We start from the raw sequence: 16430 nt of genomic DNA on the forward strand, positions 1-16430 counted from the left end.
GTCGCTTTGCGCGAAAAGTTTTCCACCAAACTAAATAAATTGAAATTGCCCTCGTATGTTCGACCAGAACTACGTTATGAAGTGGCTTTCAAACTTCATCCTCCAAAATTCCCTCCACTACCAAGTGCTGATTTTGGTGTGGCTCTAAGTCCTCCTTTCCCAGACTGGTTTGTGTGTGGGAATGCTCTCAAAATTCTTCGAGAGAGTACTAAAAAACGCGCTGAACGAGTGGTCCCGACTAAGCATACCTTGGATACTTTCAAAGGACATCTTCATATAGATCTTAAACATGTCCGTGTCCTGACTCCAATACCTGAAGGTTTGAATTAAGATAATCTTTTTCGACTGACTTTTCTTTTCTTTTACTGATATACTGATTTCAGTCTCAACTACAGCTGTTGCACGAAGGAGGAAGATTAAAGAAGCTTCTGCCCCAAAAGAGTCTGAGACATCTAAAAGCGACAAACCAAACGAAAGTGATTCGATCGTCACGGATAAGAAGCCCACGGTAAATACTTATCTCATACTCTAAATCTTGTACAATTCTGTGATTGGTACTCATCTTTCTCATCTTTCACTTGCCAGAGCTCGAAACCCCCAACGGGTTCGAAGCGTAAAGCTTCTTCGACCAATGCCTCAGATGGTGAAGACAAATCTCCTCCTCAAACTAGACAAGGACAGAAAAAGAAACACAAAGCTGTTACCCCTTCAAGAAAAGGGAAAAAGGCAAGTCCTTCAAAAGCTGCTTCTCCTGGCAATAAGGCGTCTTCTGAAGAGTCTCCTTTGAAGACTGCCAGCAATGCTCTTGTTTTGGAAAGTCATAACTCAAGCCCAGACAATAATCCACCCAAGGTATCTTGCGTTTGTCTTACATATTATCTTGTAATTTTAACTAACTAATTGCACTGGCATTTTACCTTGTTATTGCAGGATGATGCTGGCACTGCTACTTCTGGTTTCAAAGACCCTGGCCTCACCATTGATGTTGATAAACTTTATGGTAATTGTTAAATTTCAACTTTCGTCAATTAAAACTTTCGAAGGCTTAACCTCACGATTAACTTGGCTTCGTTCGAAACAGATACTTCTCAAGCTAGAACCCATGTTCTCTCACCAGTCTTCGAAGACGTTAGGCCAATTGCCACTATATTGCCTAATGAGCCAATCGAAGAAAGCCAATCTACTGACGAATCCCCACCTACTCATCAAGGCAAAGATTTGGAAGAGGATCATCCATTCTCCGGCAGCGACAATGTGAACCAGCAATCACATGGCAACGAAGATTCTGCATCGGAGAAAGATGCCATGGAGGAGATTTCTCAACCAGAAAAACCAATTTCTCAAGGAACTTCGACTCCCGATGTAAAAACTATTCCTGAGACAACTTCGACGCCTGCTCCTACGAAGCCTACTCCTTCGGAGCTTGAACAACTTAAACAAACTGATCCTCTTGGGTTCCTAAGGGCTATCATGAATGTGAATACTTCTTCACTTTCGGAGCCTGATGTCTCTCCAGCTGTAACTGCAGATTCTAGTGACAAGGAAGATACTCCTAATCTTCTTCGACAGATAAAAGAGAGATTCTTTGGGGTCAATCTTGTAGATGTTCTCAACCGGGACCCTGTTAAAAGCTACAACTTAAATCAACTTTTAAAGAAAGTAGATTTGCTTCAAGTTTCCCCAGAAGTCTCAGAGATGATTGTTCTGCTAGGCTCTCTCCTTGAACAACTCCAAGCTGACATTCTTCGAAAGCAAAACGTCGAGAAAGAATTATCTGAGATAGTGGCCTCTCATGACTCTTCATGGAATTCTGCTGTGGAAGCCACAAAACAAGGTGAAGCCCTCAAGCTTAAACATTCGGCGAATCAAAAAGCCATTGATGAATATGAGAAGAAAATCAGCTCCTGGAAACAAGAAATAAAAATGCTCGAGGGCAAGATAAAGGAAGCTGAAAGTAGCCAAGCAGCCCTCCAAGAATCTAACCAACAAGATTTGCTCGAAGTGGTGCAGTCAGGAATCAAACATTTCGAGACTGCACAGAAGTTAGTGCCAGAGATCGAAAAGTTGAAGAAACAAAGGGCACTAATTGAACTTCGAATGTCCTCATGGGAAACTCAATATCTGAAGATCAAAAGGGATCTCCCTGAGGACTTTAGCTAGATGTCTTCAATCTTGTTTCATTTGTTGGATTTTTATTTTGTAATCGAGACATATAATATTTGTACGCCTGACTCCCATTTCTATCTATAATATTTGCTTGCATTAATTTTAACAAATCTTTCAATTTTCTGCCAAATATATCTTTAGATTTCCTACAGTGCTTTTATTAAATACAACATGTAGAACCTGAACATCCTTCGCAGCACTCTTGCCTCTAGACTTGACGTTTCCACTTCTTCTAGCCATAATCATTATTAAAAGTGACGTCATTTTCTCCAAAACGTCGGTTTTTAAGACGTGCGTGCATCAGTTTAATGATTACTTCTCAACTTCCAAGGGCGGGAAACGGCGGAGGCCATAACTTCTTACTTTGAAAAACGAACCGCAGTCTAATCACTCATTAAAAATGTAAAACCAACCTTCAGTATTCTCCTTCTATATAAAGGGTTCCATATCACTTTTATTTCTTCATTCAAGTATTTCTTCCCCAAACCAAAACACAGAAAAAAGAGAAAACACAACTCTTTCCTCTCAAACACCATTTTTCCCTGAAATGGCTGGAATTCTCTCCTTTAACGATCTCAAAGCTCTCATCAAGGGTGAGTTCAGACTTGATGAGGATGAACTCGTTCGTCATTTCATTAACATTGAAAATCTCTTTGCTAATCAGGAACTGAACTTCTACTTTGAGGAAGTCCTGGAGGGTGCCATCTACCCTAATATGGTGGCAGAGTTTTGGATGAATGCGTCTTTACGCATGGACCCTGAAGGTAGAGCCACCATTGATTCATCCGTTCGACATGCTCACCTTAGCATTACCCCCACCACTATTGCCAATCTCATAAGATGCAATAACTCCGGAGCAACTTTTGATGATAATGTTTTCAGCATGACTACTCATATCATGTTGAGAACACTCATGGATAGTGATCGCTACAGCGCACAAACCATCAGGATTTGGCACCAAATGCTCGTAGGCAACTTTCAACCTCGGGTGATTGATGAGAATAACATCATGGTTGAAGATCTGGAGTTTATTCTCTGTGGTATTCGGGGAAGAAAGATTAACATACCTTTGATGATCTTCAAAGGTCTTGTCAAAGCTGTTGCTATCGGCGTGGACCGTCGAGAAAGTGTAACTTGTCTTCCATACGGGAGACTCCTTAGTTACATTTTTCTCAAGAAAGGCGTAGTGAGAAGAATGCGTGATTCTGGGGCTAGGGACATGTTCGAAGCTGAACCTGTTCCTGTGCTATCTCTGGAAGGTCTAGACGCCAGAATTAACTAGCGAGTCTAGGTTTAATCTTTTTATATGTCTATGCCTTCCTCTCTTTTGTAATCTCAGATCCTATTTCTGGATCTTTTTGTAATGAAATGTATTTCCATGCTTGCAATGAAAAGAATATTTTGGTGTTTTGATTTTTCTTTCCATAATTCTTTCTGATTCTAAAGCCATTTTGATCAATGTGAAGTATATTTTGACACATGCCTGACCATTTTGGCTTTTCGTAGTACTTTGAGTGTCTACGTCTTTGCAATCTTTACTTCATGCATGCTAGGTTTATATCTCTTCAAGTATTTCCCGTTCACTCTTAAGATCCTGCGATCTTCTGCTAACTCTTCTATTTCGTAGGCATTGTTCGAGAATACTTTTAAGATTCGAAAGGGTCCTTCCCAATGTGGGGACCATTTACCAAGTGCCTGATTCTTTCGATCTATAGGTAGAATAACTTTCCAAACTAGATCATTATTAACAAAAGTTTTACCTTTCACCTTTTTGTTATATGCTCTGGACACTCTTTCCTTTTGCCTCTTTATCATTTCCAATGCTCGAAGCCTGTCTTCGTCCAAATCTACTAACTCGTTCATCATTAATTCCCAGTATACGTTGGGAGGAATGTCTGCTTGCCTTTGTATTCTTACTGATTGCAAACATATCTCAATTGGAAGTACTGCGTCATGTCCAAACGTTAACTGAAAAGGAGTTGTATTTGTGGCTTCTTTTGGAGATGTTCGACAAGCCCAAAGTGCCTGATCTAAAGTCTTATGCCAATTCTTGGGTTTCTTTCCTACATGTTTCTTAATAAGGCCAATTATTACTTTATTTGCTGCTTCAACCTGGCCATTTGCTTGAGCATAATAAGGTGTAGAAGTAAATAACTTGAAACCTATTTCTCTGGCAAAGTCTTGCATTTTTCGTCCAGTAAAGACTGATCCCTGATCCGTTGTTATGCTTTCTGGGATTCCAAACCTATATATAATATGTTTTTGAATAAACTCAATCACAACCTCTTGATCCACATTTGCCAGCGGTATTGCTTCGACCCATTTTGTGAAATAGTCTATTCCCACCAAAATGTATCTTTGACCTTTAGAGGACTTGGGGTGAATTTCTCCAATCAAATCTAGTGCCCATCCCCTAAAAGGCCATGGTTTTACTATCGTACTTAGTTCGTTTGCTGGGGCGTGTTGGATACCTGCGTGTTCTTGGCATTCTTGGCACCCTTTTGCAAATTCTATGCAATCTTTTAACATCGAAGGCCAATACATCCCATATCGAAACAAAAGCCATTTCATTTTGTGCCCTGCTTGATGTGCACCACATGCCCCACTATGTACGTTCGACAGAGCCAAGTATGCTTCTGCTTCTCCCAAGCATTTTAACAATACCCCTTCAGGAGTTTTCTTGAACAATTCATTTCCCATCAGATAATATGACAGGGCTCTATACTTGATTTTTCTGTCTGTATCCGTCGAAGGATTTTTTAGATAGTTAATAATTGGACTCCTCCAATCTGTGTCTGTTAATGAATCTATATTCAGTACCTCGAATTGTTCTTTGTTGGCATAACCCAATCGTGAGTTCTCCAGATCACTTGGCGAAAGTTTAGTAAACATTGCTCTTCCTCTTACTTCAATCAATTCTTCCAACTTTTCTTTTGATACTTTATATCCTGAGGCTAATTGTGCCAAGTCGTTTGCTTCCTGGTTATTCACTCTTGATACGTGTTTTAATTCCACATATTCAAATTTCTTGAGTAGCCTATTTGCAATAACAAAATACATGATCAAATTCTCTTTGATACACTTGTACTCTTTTGTCAATTGCTTGATGACCAATTCGGAGTCTCCTTTAATTTCGACTCTGGTTGCCCCCAATTCTAACAAAGCCTCAAGTCCAGCAATCAATGCTTCATATTCAGCTTCATTATTGGAGCATAATGGACCTTCAATTTTATACTTGAGCTTTGTTGGAATTCCATCAGGAGAAATTATCAATATTCCAACACCAGTACCCTCTCTATGTGTTGAACCATCGAAATATAACTTCCAAGGTTTCAAATCCACATAATGCTGATGATTCTCAACCACCGCATGGTCAACAATGAAATCTGACACAATTTGACCTTTCATTGCCTTGAGAGGCTGAAATATTAATGAATATTCAGTAAGGGCTAAAGCCCACTTGCCAATCCGACTGTGTAGTATTGGCTTAGATAACATGTGTTTAATAACATCACAATGAGATGAAACGTAGACGTCAACTGGCTTTATATAATACTTAAGTTTGATACAAGAGAAATACAAACAAAGGCAGAGTTTTTCTATATCAGTATATCTAGTCTCTGCATCATTGAGTACTCTACATGGCTCTTTCGATGCCGTTCTCATCTTCTTGGGCTAACATGCTGCCTATTGTTTTATCTGATGCTAATATACAGGCGCATGTGCTTCTTCCCATTCGGGGGAATGAGAATTGGTGGACACGTCAAGTATTGCTTTATTTGATCGAAAGCTTCTTGATGTTCTGCACTCCATTCGAACTTTCCTTGCTTAAGCCGTAATAGGGGCGAGAAAGCTTGGGTGCATCCACTTAAGTTAGAGATAAATCTTCTCAAGAAATTTATCTTACCCAATAAAGACTGCAATTCTTTCTTCGTGGATGGAGACTTGGTTTCCATAATGGCTTTTGTCTTGTTTTGGTTGATTTCTATCCCTTTTTTGTGGACTACGAAACCCAAGAAATCACCTGCCTGCACAAAGAAAGCACATTTAAGGGGATTCATCTTCAAGCCATATTTCCTCATTCTTTCGAATGATTGGCTTAGATGATCGAGATGACTCATACCCGAGGTAGATTTTACCACGATGTCATCTATATACACTTGCATGAATGTTTCTATAAAGTCATGAAATATAGAATTCATTGCTCTTTGATAAGTTGCCCCAGCGTTTTTCAGACCAAAAGGCATCACAATCCATTCGTAAGTGCCTATTGCTCCTGGGCAACGAAATGCTGTCTTGGATACATCATCTTCTGCTATAAAAATTTGATTGTATCTTGAATATCCATCTAACATGCTCAAATACTCAAAACCTGCGGCTGAGTCTACTAGCATTTCTGCTACAGGCATAGCATACTCATCTTTAGGAGTAGCTGCATTAAGGTCACGAAAGTCTATGCATACTCTTAATGAGCCATTCTTTTTAATTACAGGTACTATATTAGCAATCCACTCGACATACCTTGTAGTTCGGATAAATTTGCAACGCAAGAGTCTTTCGACTTCTGTCTTAATCTTCGAGTGAATCTCTGGCGCGAACCTTCTGGGAGTTTGCTTTATTGGCTTCTTCCCTTCTTTTATTGGTAATTTCAATTCGACTAAGTCTCTTCCGAGACCAGGCATCTCATCATAATCCCAAGCAAAACAATCTCTGTTGTCTTTCAACATTTTGATGATCGTTGCTTTCAACTCAGGCTCTAGTTTCGCGCTGATGTATGTTATTCTCTTTTGATCATTGTCTCTAAGATTTACTTCTTCAAGAGGATCTTGGGCCAACATCTTTATGTTCGACGCCATTGGGTCTTTCTCGAATCCCAAAGGTTCTTCGTCGTATATTGCATCTAACCTCTGACTTGGTTCTTCTCTTATGATCTCTTCAACTGGAGCCGTGTCTTCAGGGAATTCGAAACTCGTACGTATCTCCAATTCTGTTGTTCCTTCCTTGATTGGAACTGTATCTATCTTTGTACTTGATAGTTCGGCTTCGAGAGCCGCCTTTCTTTTGTTCTCGGCCACATAGGCCGAAATCTTTTCGAAGAACACAGACTCAGACATTATTACCGTCATCATCCCAGCCTGTTGGCCGTACTGTCTGATAATTCTCCAATGGTGCTGTATCTGGTGGTCCATCCATGATCTCTCTATCCCATTGGAATCCATTTGGATGCAAAGTCAAATAGTACAATGCATTTCTATTTGGAGCATACATCTCTTCAGCAGCATGACAAGGACCTATGTTTGCCAGGTTCCTATCGAAGTTGGTTCTATTTACCTGGTTGACTTCAGCCATGTAGTAACTCTGATCACCTTCGATATTCTCCACTATACCATCTTCTCTCCAAATCGTCACCCTCTGATGCATTGTTGAGGGTACAGCTGCTACACCATGAATCCATTCTCTACCAAGCAAAAGGTTGTAGTTTGCTTTTGCTGGTATAACCATAAACATGGTTGGCCTCGTAACTGAGCCTACTGTCAAATTGACTTGAACAACTCCCAGTGTTTGTCCTATTTTGCCTTCATAATTAGATAAGACCATGTTATGTGGCCTTATATCTGTATCGAACATACCAATTCTTTTCAGCATATATTGAGGCATTAGATTCACTGCTGCTCCTCCATCAACTAAGACTTTATTAATACCAACATTCTCAATCTTCGCCCTGATGTAAAGTGGCTTCAAGTGGTTTCGCATACCCTCATCTGGTCTTTCGAAGAAAGCATTCTGTTCTTCTACTGCACCATTATTCAGCACATAGTAACACACAGGTCTGTGTTTTGTCATTTCTTCGATATCAGCCTCTTCGCAGTCTTCTACTTCAACTTCCTGGTTAAACTCGTGAGGGAGTACAGATACTACATTACAATTAAGATTTATGGATGACACTCCATCGGAATCAAAATCATTTGTCATTCTATCCTCTTCTTTCCAGGAATTTGAACGCATCTTCTCTTCTTCATCTAAGAGTTTCTCAGCTTCGAACAACCTGCGTTCCACCGGAGGTTTGTTTAACTTTGCCCCCTGGTATGAGACTTGGTTGCTACTAGATTCTCCAACTTCTCTTGGCCTGTATTCCTTCTGAGACTTTTTTATCCTCTGATGCCTTCTCCACTGGGATCGAGACATAGGATTTTTTCCCTTATAATTCTCCAATCGATTCGCCTCTCGATTTGGTCTTTGAAATTGTTTCCTATATGCCATTGCAGTTCTTCCTCCTTGGTCCCAGCTTCGCCATTTGTTGGTTCTTGCATCAGCTTGTATCCACCTATCCCTGGGTGCATTCGCAGGGACTTTGAAAGTCACTCTTCGAGCTCTAGGGTGTGGACTATCAGGCCTCTTTGTCGGAGTCCATATGTCGAAACCATAAAGTTTAGGACGCAACCCCTGAGTTTCCCTACTCATATGGCAGTATATGCGTTCGAATGATCGTGCGAGTCTTTCATCATAGACTGCCCCACATCTGGGACACAGAGCAACTTCAGTGTTTCCTTTGTGGCATCTGACCAAAAATCCTACCAAGCTTTCATCCATCTTTGGATATAGTTGTAGCAGGGGATTTGGCTCTCTTCCTGGATGTTCCCATCTTTCGCGCCGAGCCCTCTCGAAGTTGGCTTCGACTCTTCGATTCAGCATGATCGAGCACCTTGGACACATCCATTGCTTACCACCGCTTCTCTCGTGACATTTCCAAAGATATTCTTTGAGGCTTTCAGTTTTTTGTGGAGCTTCGATGCCCCCATTTTGCCTTGTTAACCAAGTCTCTAATTCGCCAAACTCAGACACTGGGCGTCTGGCACTGACCATGTTAACTGCTACTGGAGGAACTTCAGAGATTTGTATTTTCTGGAGTTTCATCCTGAGGTCTTCAGTGGCCTCGCTGCTTTCTTCCTTCGAGGCTTCAGTTATCTCTGCCTTGGAAGATTCTTCAACATCAGTATTGAAGATTATGTCACCATTTAGGCTTTCAGTAGCCTGCTTTCCATTGAACTTTGATTTAGTTTCTACAACTTCGACTTCAGACGCCTCCACCATGTTGATATCTTCTACCTCACAGAGGCTAGCGTCAGCAATGTTCAGAGGATTTGAATCTACCCTCATTTGATTCTTGGTTTTGTCAGCAAACTTCAACCTTCCATCATTGAGAGCATTTTGAATTAGATCCCTGAAAAGAAAACATTGAGAAGTTTTATGGCCTAAAAAACCATGATATTTACAGAAACCTCTTTTCTTCCGTTGTTCCAACGGAGGAATTTTGGAATTTGGGGGTAGTATCATTTGGCCATCTTTTACCAGTAAATCAAATATTTCATCACATTTGGTAATGTCAAATGTATAAGTTTTCTTAGGGAACCTATCATTCTTATCATTTTCTACTGGGTTTTTTCCATTTGCTGGACTTAACAATTTGCAAGCATAAGGTGGCGCTTCTTTTAATTCAGCCAAGTCTATTTCGACTTCTTCAGGGCTATATGAGTCATTGAAAGACTCCTCATCAACATTCTCGGCTTCGACGTACGCCACTCTTTCTTTCTTATAGCTTTTATTTGCCCTAGCTTTTTCCGCCTTCAGGCGTTCGACCTGTCGAACCCTATCTGCTAATTGGGCCATGTCCCTGAGGTATTGGGTATCTAGTTTCTTTCTTATTGAATAATCCAAACCACCCGCAGCCATTTCGACGAGTTCATGTTCCGGAACCGTTGTAAAACATCTTGATTTCAACAGGCGGAACCTATTTAAGTAGTCATCAATTGTCTCTGCGAATTTTCTTTTAACACTGGCCAATTCTTTCAGACTTATCTTAGTTTGACCCATGTAGAATTGCTCGTGGAACAACCTTTCTAAGTATGCCCATGCGTCTATCGAATTTGGTGGCAAAGTAGTGAACCAAATAAACGCATTTTTTGTCAGCGAACTAGGGAAATATTTAATCCTTAGATCCTCGTTTCCCGCTAAGTCTCCTGCTTCTGTTAAATATCTAGCAATATGTTCCACAGTTGACTCATTAGTTTCGCCAGAAAATTTTGTGAATTTAGGAACCTTAGTTCCCCTAGGCAATTCTGTTTGCATGATATAATCTGATATAGGGGATGTATAATTTGGACGTCTGAGTCCAGTACTAAGGCCATTATTGGCCATAACCCTTTCTATCATGGCAGTTAAATTATTTTCTGTGGCCAGATTTTCTCTTCTAACTCTTTGGACAATCTCATCTGGATGATCGTCCCTACCCAAAATCCTCAATCTGGGTCGTTCTTCCTCCATTTCTTGTCGAAAGGGGACGGTCCTTTGACTTGAATCCTCCAAGTTAATTACCGGAGTCTTTTCGAACGACTCCGTCCTTCGTGAGGGGCCTATATCCCTAGGAACCGTCCTAGGTGGGGGAACCATATCTTGCACACGTTCCAAAATAGGCCTCTCTTCTTGACTCACAGGCTGTTTGTCTTTCCTTTTAGGTGGTGGTACTCCCATGAATTCTGCCATTCGATTCATTTGCGATGATATCTTTTGGAAAATTTCTACGTTTTCTCTATTTGTCGTAGTAACATTTGCCATTAGTGGGTTCAAGACTGAAGTTAGTTCTCTGGCCAAAACCCCTACCATATCATGGTTGCTTGCATCCATTTCTTGTCGAAATGCTGCTTGGTTATTTGTGGTGAAATTGGGTATTTGGGTAGAAAAATTAGTGTTGCGTCCACTTCGACCCACTGAACTAACATTTGGTGAAAATGTCGTATTATGAGTTGAGGTGTTTACAGGTCTTGCCCCTCGGACGTCTGTTCCAAATGGGAATTGGTATGGCATTCCATATGGACTATTTGGTCTCCATTCGAAGCCAGAACTTGTGCCTTGACCCATTGAATTGTTTGCAGCGTTTGTCCAGGGATACAGTACATCATCTGCACTTGTAGATGAGGGTGCGGTTGTCGATGCCGAAACTGGAACAGTTCCTGAATGTCCTGTAGTATTTTCAGGCGCAGTCTGGGAATTGTCTGCAGGTCTCGATCCATTTGGACTCGTTGCATCTCGTGCTTCTTGAGTAGAAGTCGAATTTGCCGCTCCTGATCCTGAACCTTGTGGGGGATCTTGATTACCCCCTGCACTGGCCGTAACGACCATTTTCCTGTTGTACCTTCGTTTGGGAATCGGTTGTGCACTGTCTTTTAATTTACCGTTCCTAAGGTTCATACAAGGTCTTGATATTGTCTAGACAAAAACAAAACAATTGATTAAAACAATCCGCGTGACACTGTCCCACTGGGCGTGCCAATTTGTTTACGGTGATTTCCGGTAAACAACCGCTAGTCTTCCAAACTATAATAAATATGATTTGGTTACTTGCAGGATCGACTAGATTGATCCTAGGACACATAGTCAAGAAGATTGTTATCAATGTTCATTTGAATCATATTCGTAATTTGTCCTCTTCGATGAGTATTGTTCGATTCAAGAATCTTGGTAATTGCTTCGTTATATGTAATTATAACTTCAACAAGAAAAATAAATAACATAACATATGAAACTTAAAAATTGTTAAAACATAAAGAATCTTAAACTGCAGAAACGTTAAGGACTTTAAAAGTAAATGATCATGAAAGTAAATTCGAAAGTAAAATAAAGATACAGGAATGTAAATGACAAGAAATAAATGGAATGCAGTAACTCAGAAATGTATTCGAAAATGAAATACAATACACATGTATTAAAATGGTGGTGTCATACGTACATTTTCTCAGCGAACTCTTTCTCGTAACACTTGATACTTGAGTAAATATGTGAGTGATTTGTACAAAATGAACACCCGGAATCCTAACATAAAGACCCCTATTTATACTAGTTTCGACCTTAACGGTCCTACACTAATCTGCTGCCACGTTTCTCATCAGAACTTCCAGCGAAGCCATCTGTATTTGGACAGTTACGATACTGCCTTCGAATTTCAAATCTTCCCGCCTGAGTCCGTCTTCGACGCGTGGCAGTGTAAAAACACTATGAAAACACGCTAAGTAGTAACACTTAAATATATACTTTATAAATTTTGTCTAAGTCCCGAAGACATATGCTTTCATTAGTCTTTCAGTGTTCACTATCTTCAACGAACTTAGAAGTCTGTATCTTCGAGGCATGACCATCAGTAGCCATTCTTTCACTTTTTAAGGGATGGCCATCAGTAACCATCTTTCCTTCGATTCTCAACTCCTTCGAAGGACAAACAATATAAAACGAAATCTTCAGCTAACACAGCTACTCTGGCATACCTATACCAGAAGCTGAATGAGGCCTCCAACTGGAGGACGAGGCAGTTGACCGGATCCTGCACACTACTCACAGTACGTTTCATTTAAATTGTTTCGTATTTATTTATGTTTCGTATTTATGTTTCGTATTTACTTATGTTTCGTATTTATTTATGTTTTAGAGCTGGATCATCTCCTACTTCTCCCGCATCCACGGCTTCCACATCGATCCTGCGTACGTTAACGCCATGCCCAGGGCCGCCAGATACGTTCTCCAGAGGGGGAACAATGCGGTGGGACCATACCGTGGGTACCTGGACCGCACGATGCACGACGACGTCACCTGGAGGCCGTTCAGCGACTACACTCAAATTGTCCCCTTTGACGGCATATCTCTATATTCTGGCTGGTTGGCATGCGGGACTACCATCATGGTCCGGTATGTCCCTGAGCGGTGCATGCGGTAGTTCGGATTCGTGCAGATGATACCTAGGTCACCCTTCGAGGCTGCTCCCGACACAGTGACCAGAGTGCAGCTCATTGCCATGTTTGAGGATTGGGAGCATCATGTGGTACCGGAGGAGTATCGTCGCCGGCGGGTCACCCAGGACTGGCACAGTGTGTAGGGGTACGTCACATGGTTCTATCGGGTTTCACATCCTCTGCTGACACCCGACGCTCCCGGCACTCCTAGGCCAGCACACGAGGAGATCCTGGAGAACCAGCAGGCCGAGGATGACCACGCCATTGATCTCCTGCCGATCTGCCAGCGGATAGAGATGCTTGGGCGGGACGCGTTGGATCGAGGTGTCGTTCATCAAGGCGGTCCAGAGGCAGTCGCCATGATGGAGATGATCGTCACTGATGCGGGCCGTGCGGCGGCATACGGGCTGTAGAGGAGGGCCCAGGGTGAGAGGGTTAGGCACACCCAGTAGTGGTCGGGTTTATTTATTTTTTGTTTTCGGATTGTATCTTTAGCACACTATTTTTTTTTGGATTTGGATCGGCTTGTATATATTACTTTTTTTATCATATTAGTTTTTTCTGTTTATATGTCATTTATTTTATTTCCCGGTTTCCTTTAATTAAAAATACGAGACTGTTAAGAAAAACATAAAAAAAAACACAGTTTTTGCATAATTCGGAAGTTCATTTCCGAAACCCCCCAAAATCTGAACAAAGGTGTTTTCGGAAGTTCATCTCCGAAAACACCCCCCATGAGGTGTTTTCGGAGATGCACTTCCGAATTGTGGAAATTTTTTTTAAAAAAAAGTGCTTCGAAAGTTCATTTCCGAAGCAGGGGTAATTTGGGTTTTTCGTTGGGGTGACCCCCATAGGGAGGTGGCTAAAGAAAAACCTTAAAAAATTCCAATCCGATCCGATCCAATTTAATGCGGTTTAATTTGGATCGATTTTTGGATATCCAAATTACAAATTATATTTTTATTAATATTATAAAAATACTAATAATTCATAAATTTGATCTAATATATATCATATAGTAAATTAAAAATTAATATTATAAAATGAAAATGATCGATTATAGTTGATTATAGTTGAAATAAATGAAATAATAAAAATAAATAGATTAAACTAAGCTAATAGATAAGATAAAAAAATTCATTATCATATAATAATAAATTTATGTAACATACCATACTAATAAAAAATAAATAAGTACAAAATACATATACATGCGGTTCGGTTTGGTTTGGATCGATTTTGAAAAATTAATCCGAAATCCGATCCAAACCGTCGGTTCTCACAAAATGGCATCCAAACACATCCAATAAACTTCGGTTTTTTGCGGTTTTCGATTTTTTTGGATCGGTTTTCGGTTTTTATTTGCATTGATTTGGATTTGAACACCCATATATATATATATATATATATATATATATATATATATATATATATATATATATATATATATATATATATATATATATATATATATATATATATATATGATACTTTAGGCTTAACTGTAATAGAAATACCATTTGTGTTTGTTTTGAATTTCCTTGAATTCAGTTTTTGAGCACTAGAGCTTAGGATTTACATGCTCTGTTATATGACTCATGTCTCGGATTCGCATGTAGTCCGAATTGTACAATTTGAACCCTTAGTCTGGATATTGGAGTCCATATTATCCTTTTATTTAATTTTTGGTTTGGTTTGTTTATATTTTCATGTTATGAATCTCTCTGTTGTGCTTGTTTGATTGTAGAAAAAATATTTGACAACCAAAAATGATTTTAGACAAGTAGAAAAAATATTTGACAACCAAAAACGATTTTAGACAAGGTAGAGTATCCTAACATGCTTCTGTTTGCAGAGAGAAAGATAGATCAACGCGACCTACTATTGGAGAGATTTTTTTTGTTGGTGAGGAATCATCTTCACGGGTTGACGTTAGCTTGTAATGGGTGTTTCTGAAAAAGCCCATTAGTTTAGTATGTTAGGTTTATTATAAATAACATACTAGTATCTCATCATTGCATAATGTAAATCCTATTTAGGGTGAGAGAGTTATTTGTTATTCTTGTAATCTTGATTAAAAGAGAAAGTAAAGAAGAATAGTTATAACCAATTCTTCGTGTTTTTATTATTTCCCTACTTTTTATACCAGTCAGTTATAATCAATTCTTTGTGTTCTTATTGCTCCCCTAGTTTTTCTTACCCTTGTGGGTTTCTTGTTGTATGAAACTTATTATACTTTGTAATTCCGCCATAGTTTTTCACAACAAAAGAAAATAGAATGATAACAATTATGACTTTCAAAATGAATTAATATGTAGTTACATAAATCAAAAGAAGGTATTTATACTAATAAAAATATTACTATTATACTAAATATATAATTGGCATTACTATTATATCTTTGACAAATTATACATCATCAATAATACTAATAATTTATTCTTACTATTTGAAGTTTAACAGTTTAGATAAATATTTTTAAATAATAATAATTTTCTTAATTATTATAACAATGAATTAATTATCTTTCTAATGGGCCTTCGTATAACACATGAATGCAATAGGCTTCCTAGAAGATTTCATATGCAAATAAATAACATTTTTCTTAGGAACGTTTCCCCCTCTTTGTTATTTAGTATGGTAGTAATTTCTAGAAGAGTTAGTGTGCATAATTTTTTTTTAAATAAGGTTAAAACAAAATAATTTTTTTAATTATTCGATACATTCCGTTTACTTTCTAAGCAAATTTAGAAATGATAAGTTTATACTCAATTCGGTGAACAGTCACGGGTTACATTTCATGTTTAAAATAATCTATTTTTCTTACAAGTTTTTACAATACTATTAGTAATTAATTTAGTATAAACTTTAACAAAATTATTTATTGAGAAATGATATCATATTATTTTAAGAGTTAAAAGGTAGTGCACTGACAGTGTAAAATAATTTTACACTGTCATCTAATAGAAAATCATAAATATGTCATGTCATTAAGTTTTTTTAAAATAAAAAAATGATTTAATTGGATACATGAGCGGTGATTGGTTGACATGTCAGTGCATCACCCCTTTTCTTTTATTTTAAATAGAGATTTATTTCCCCAAAAAATACCCAACAATTTCTGCTAGGGGTGATCAAAACCAAACCAACCCAATAGAAAACCGCAAACCAAACCAAACCAAACCGAAACCGCAAAAAACCGCATTTGGTTCGGATTAGTTTGGGTCATCTTTTAACAAAACCGCATGGTTCGGTTTGGTTTGCGGTTTGTATTTTATAAACCGAACCAAACCGAATCAAACCGCATTATGTTACAACCTAACTTTTACTTAACTCACATCCAACCCAAACTTAAATCTATAATACCTTAACCTTGTGATTACGAACAATTTTCTCATCCTTATACATGATTTTAGTCCCGATCTTCTCAAATCTCTAATAGCATTATCGCGTCTTCTTTTCCACATACATCTTGCCTCTTTTTTT

The 16430-nt window shown here is 38.9% G+C and overlaps 1 protein-coding gene across 1 annotated transcript; it reads left to right on the forward strand.

The window, feature by feature from the left end:
- The first annotated feature begins 357 nt into the window (after positions 1-357).
- LOC131610096 (uncharacterized) lies at positions 358-2713 on the forward strand. The gene is made up of 4 exons (XM_058881962.1): positions 358-508; positions 586-852; positions 931-1000; positions 1082-2713. Exon 4 carries the CDS (start codon positions 1306-1308, stop codon positions 2158-2160), a length of 855 nt encoding a protein of 284 aa, XP_058737945.1. The 5' UTR covers positions 358-508; positions 586-852; positions 931-1000; positions 1082-1305; the 3' UTR covers positions 2161-2713.
- Positions 2714-16430: the final 13717 nt, after the last annotated feature.

The sequence above is a fragment of the Vicia villosa genome, linkage group LG6, assembly GCF_029867415.1.
Source record: "Vicia villosa cultivar HV-30 ecotype Madison, WI linkage group LG6, Vvil1.0, whole genome shotgun sequence".
Taxonomy (NCBI): domain Eukaryota; kingdom Viridiplantae; phylum Streptophyta; class Magnoliopsida; order Fabales; family Fabaceae; genus Vicia; species Vicia villosa.

What these genes read in the sequence shown, in the direction of transcription:
- LOC131610096 (XM_058881962.1), top strand. Translation starts at nt 1,306, where the DNA reads ATGGAGGAGATTTCTCAACCAGAAAAACCAATTTCTCAAGGAACTTCG.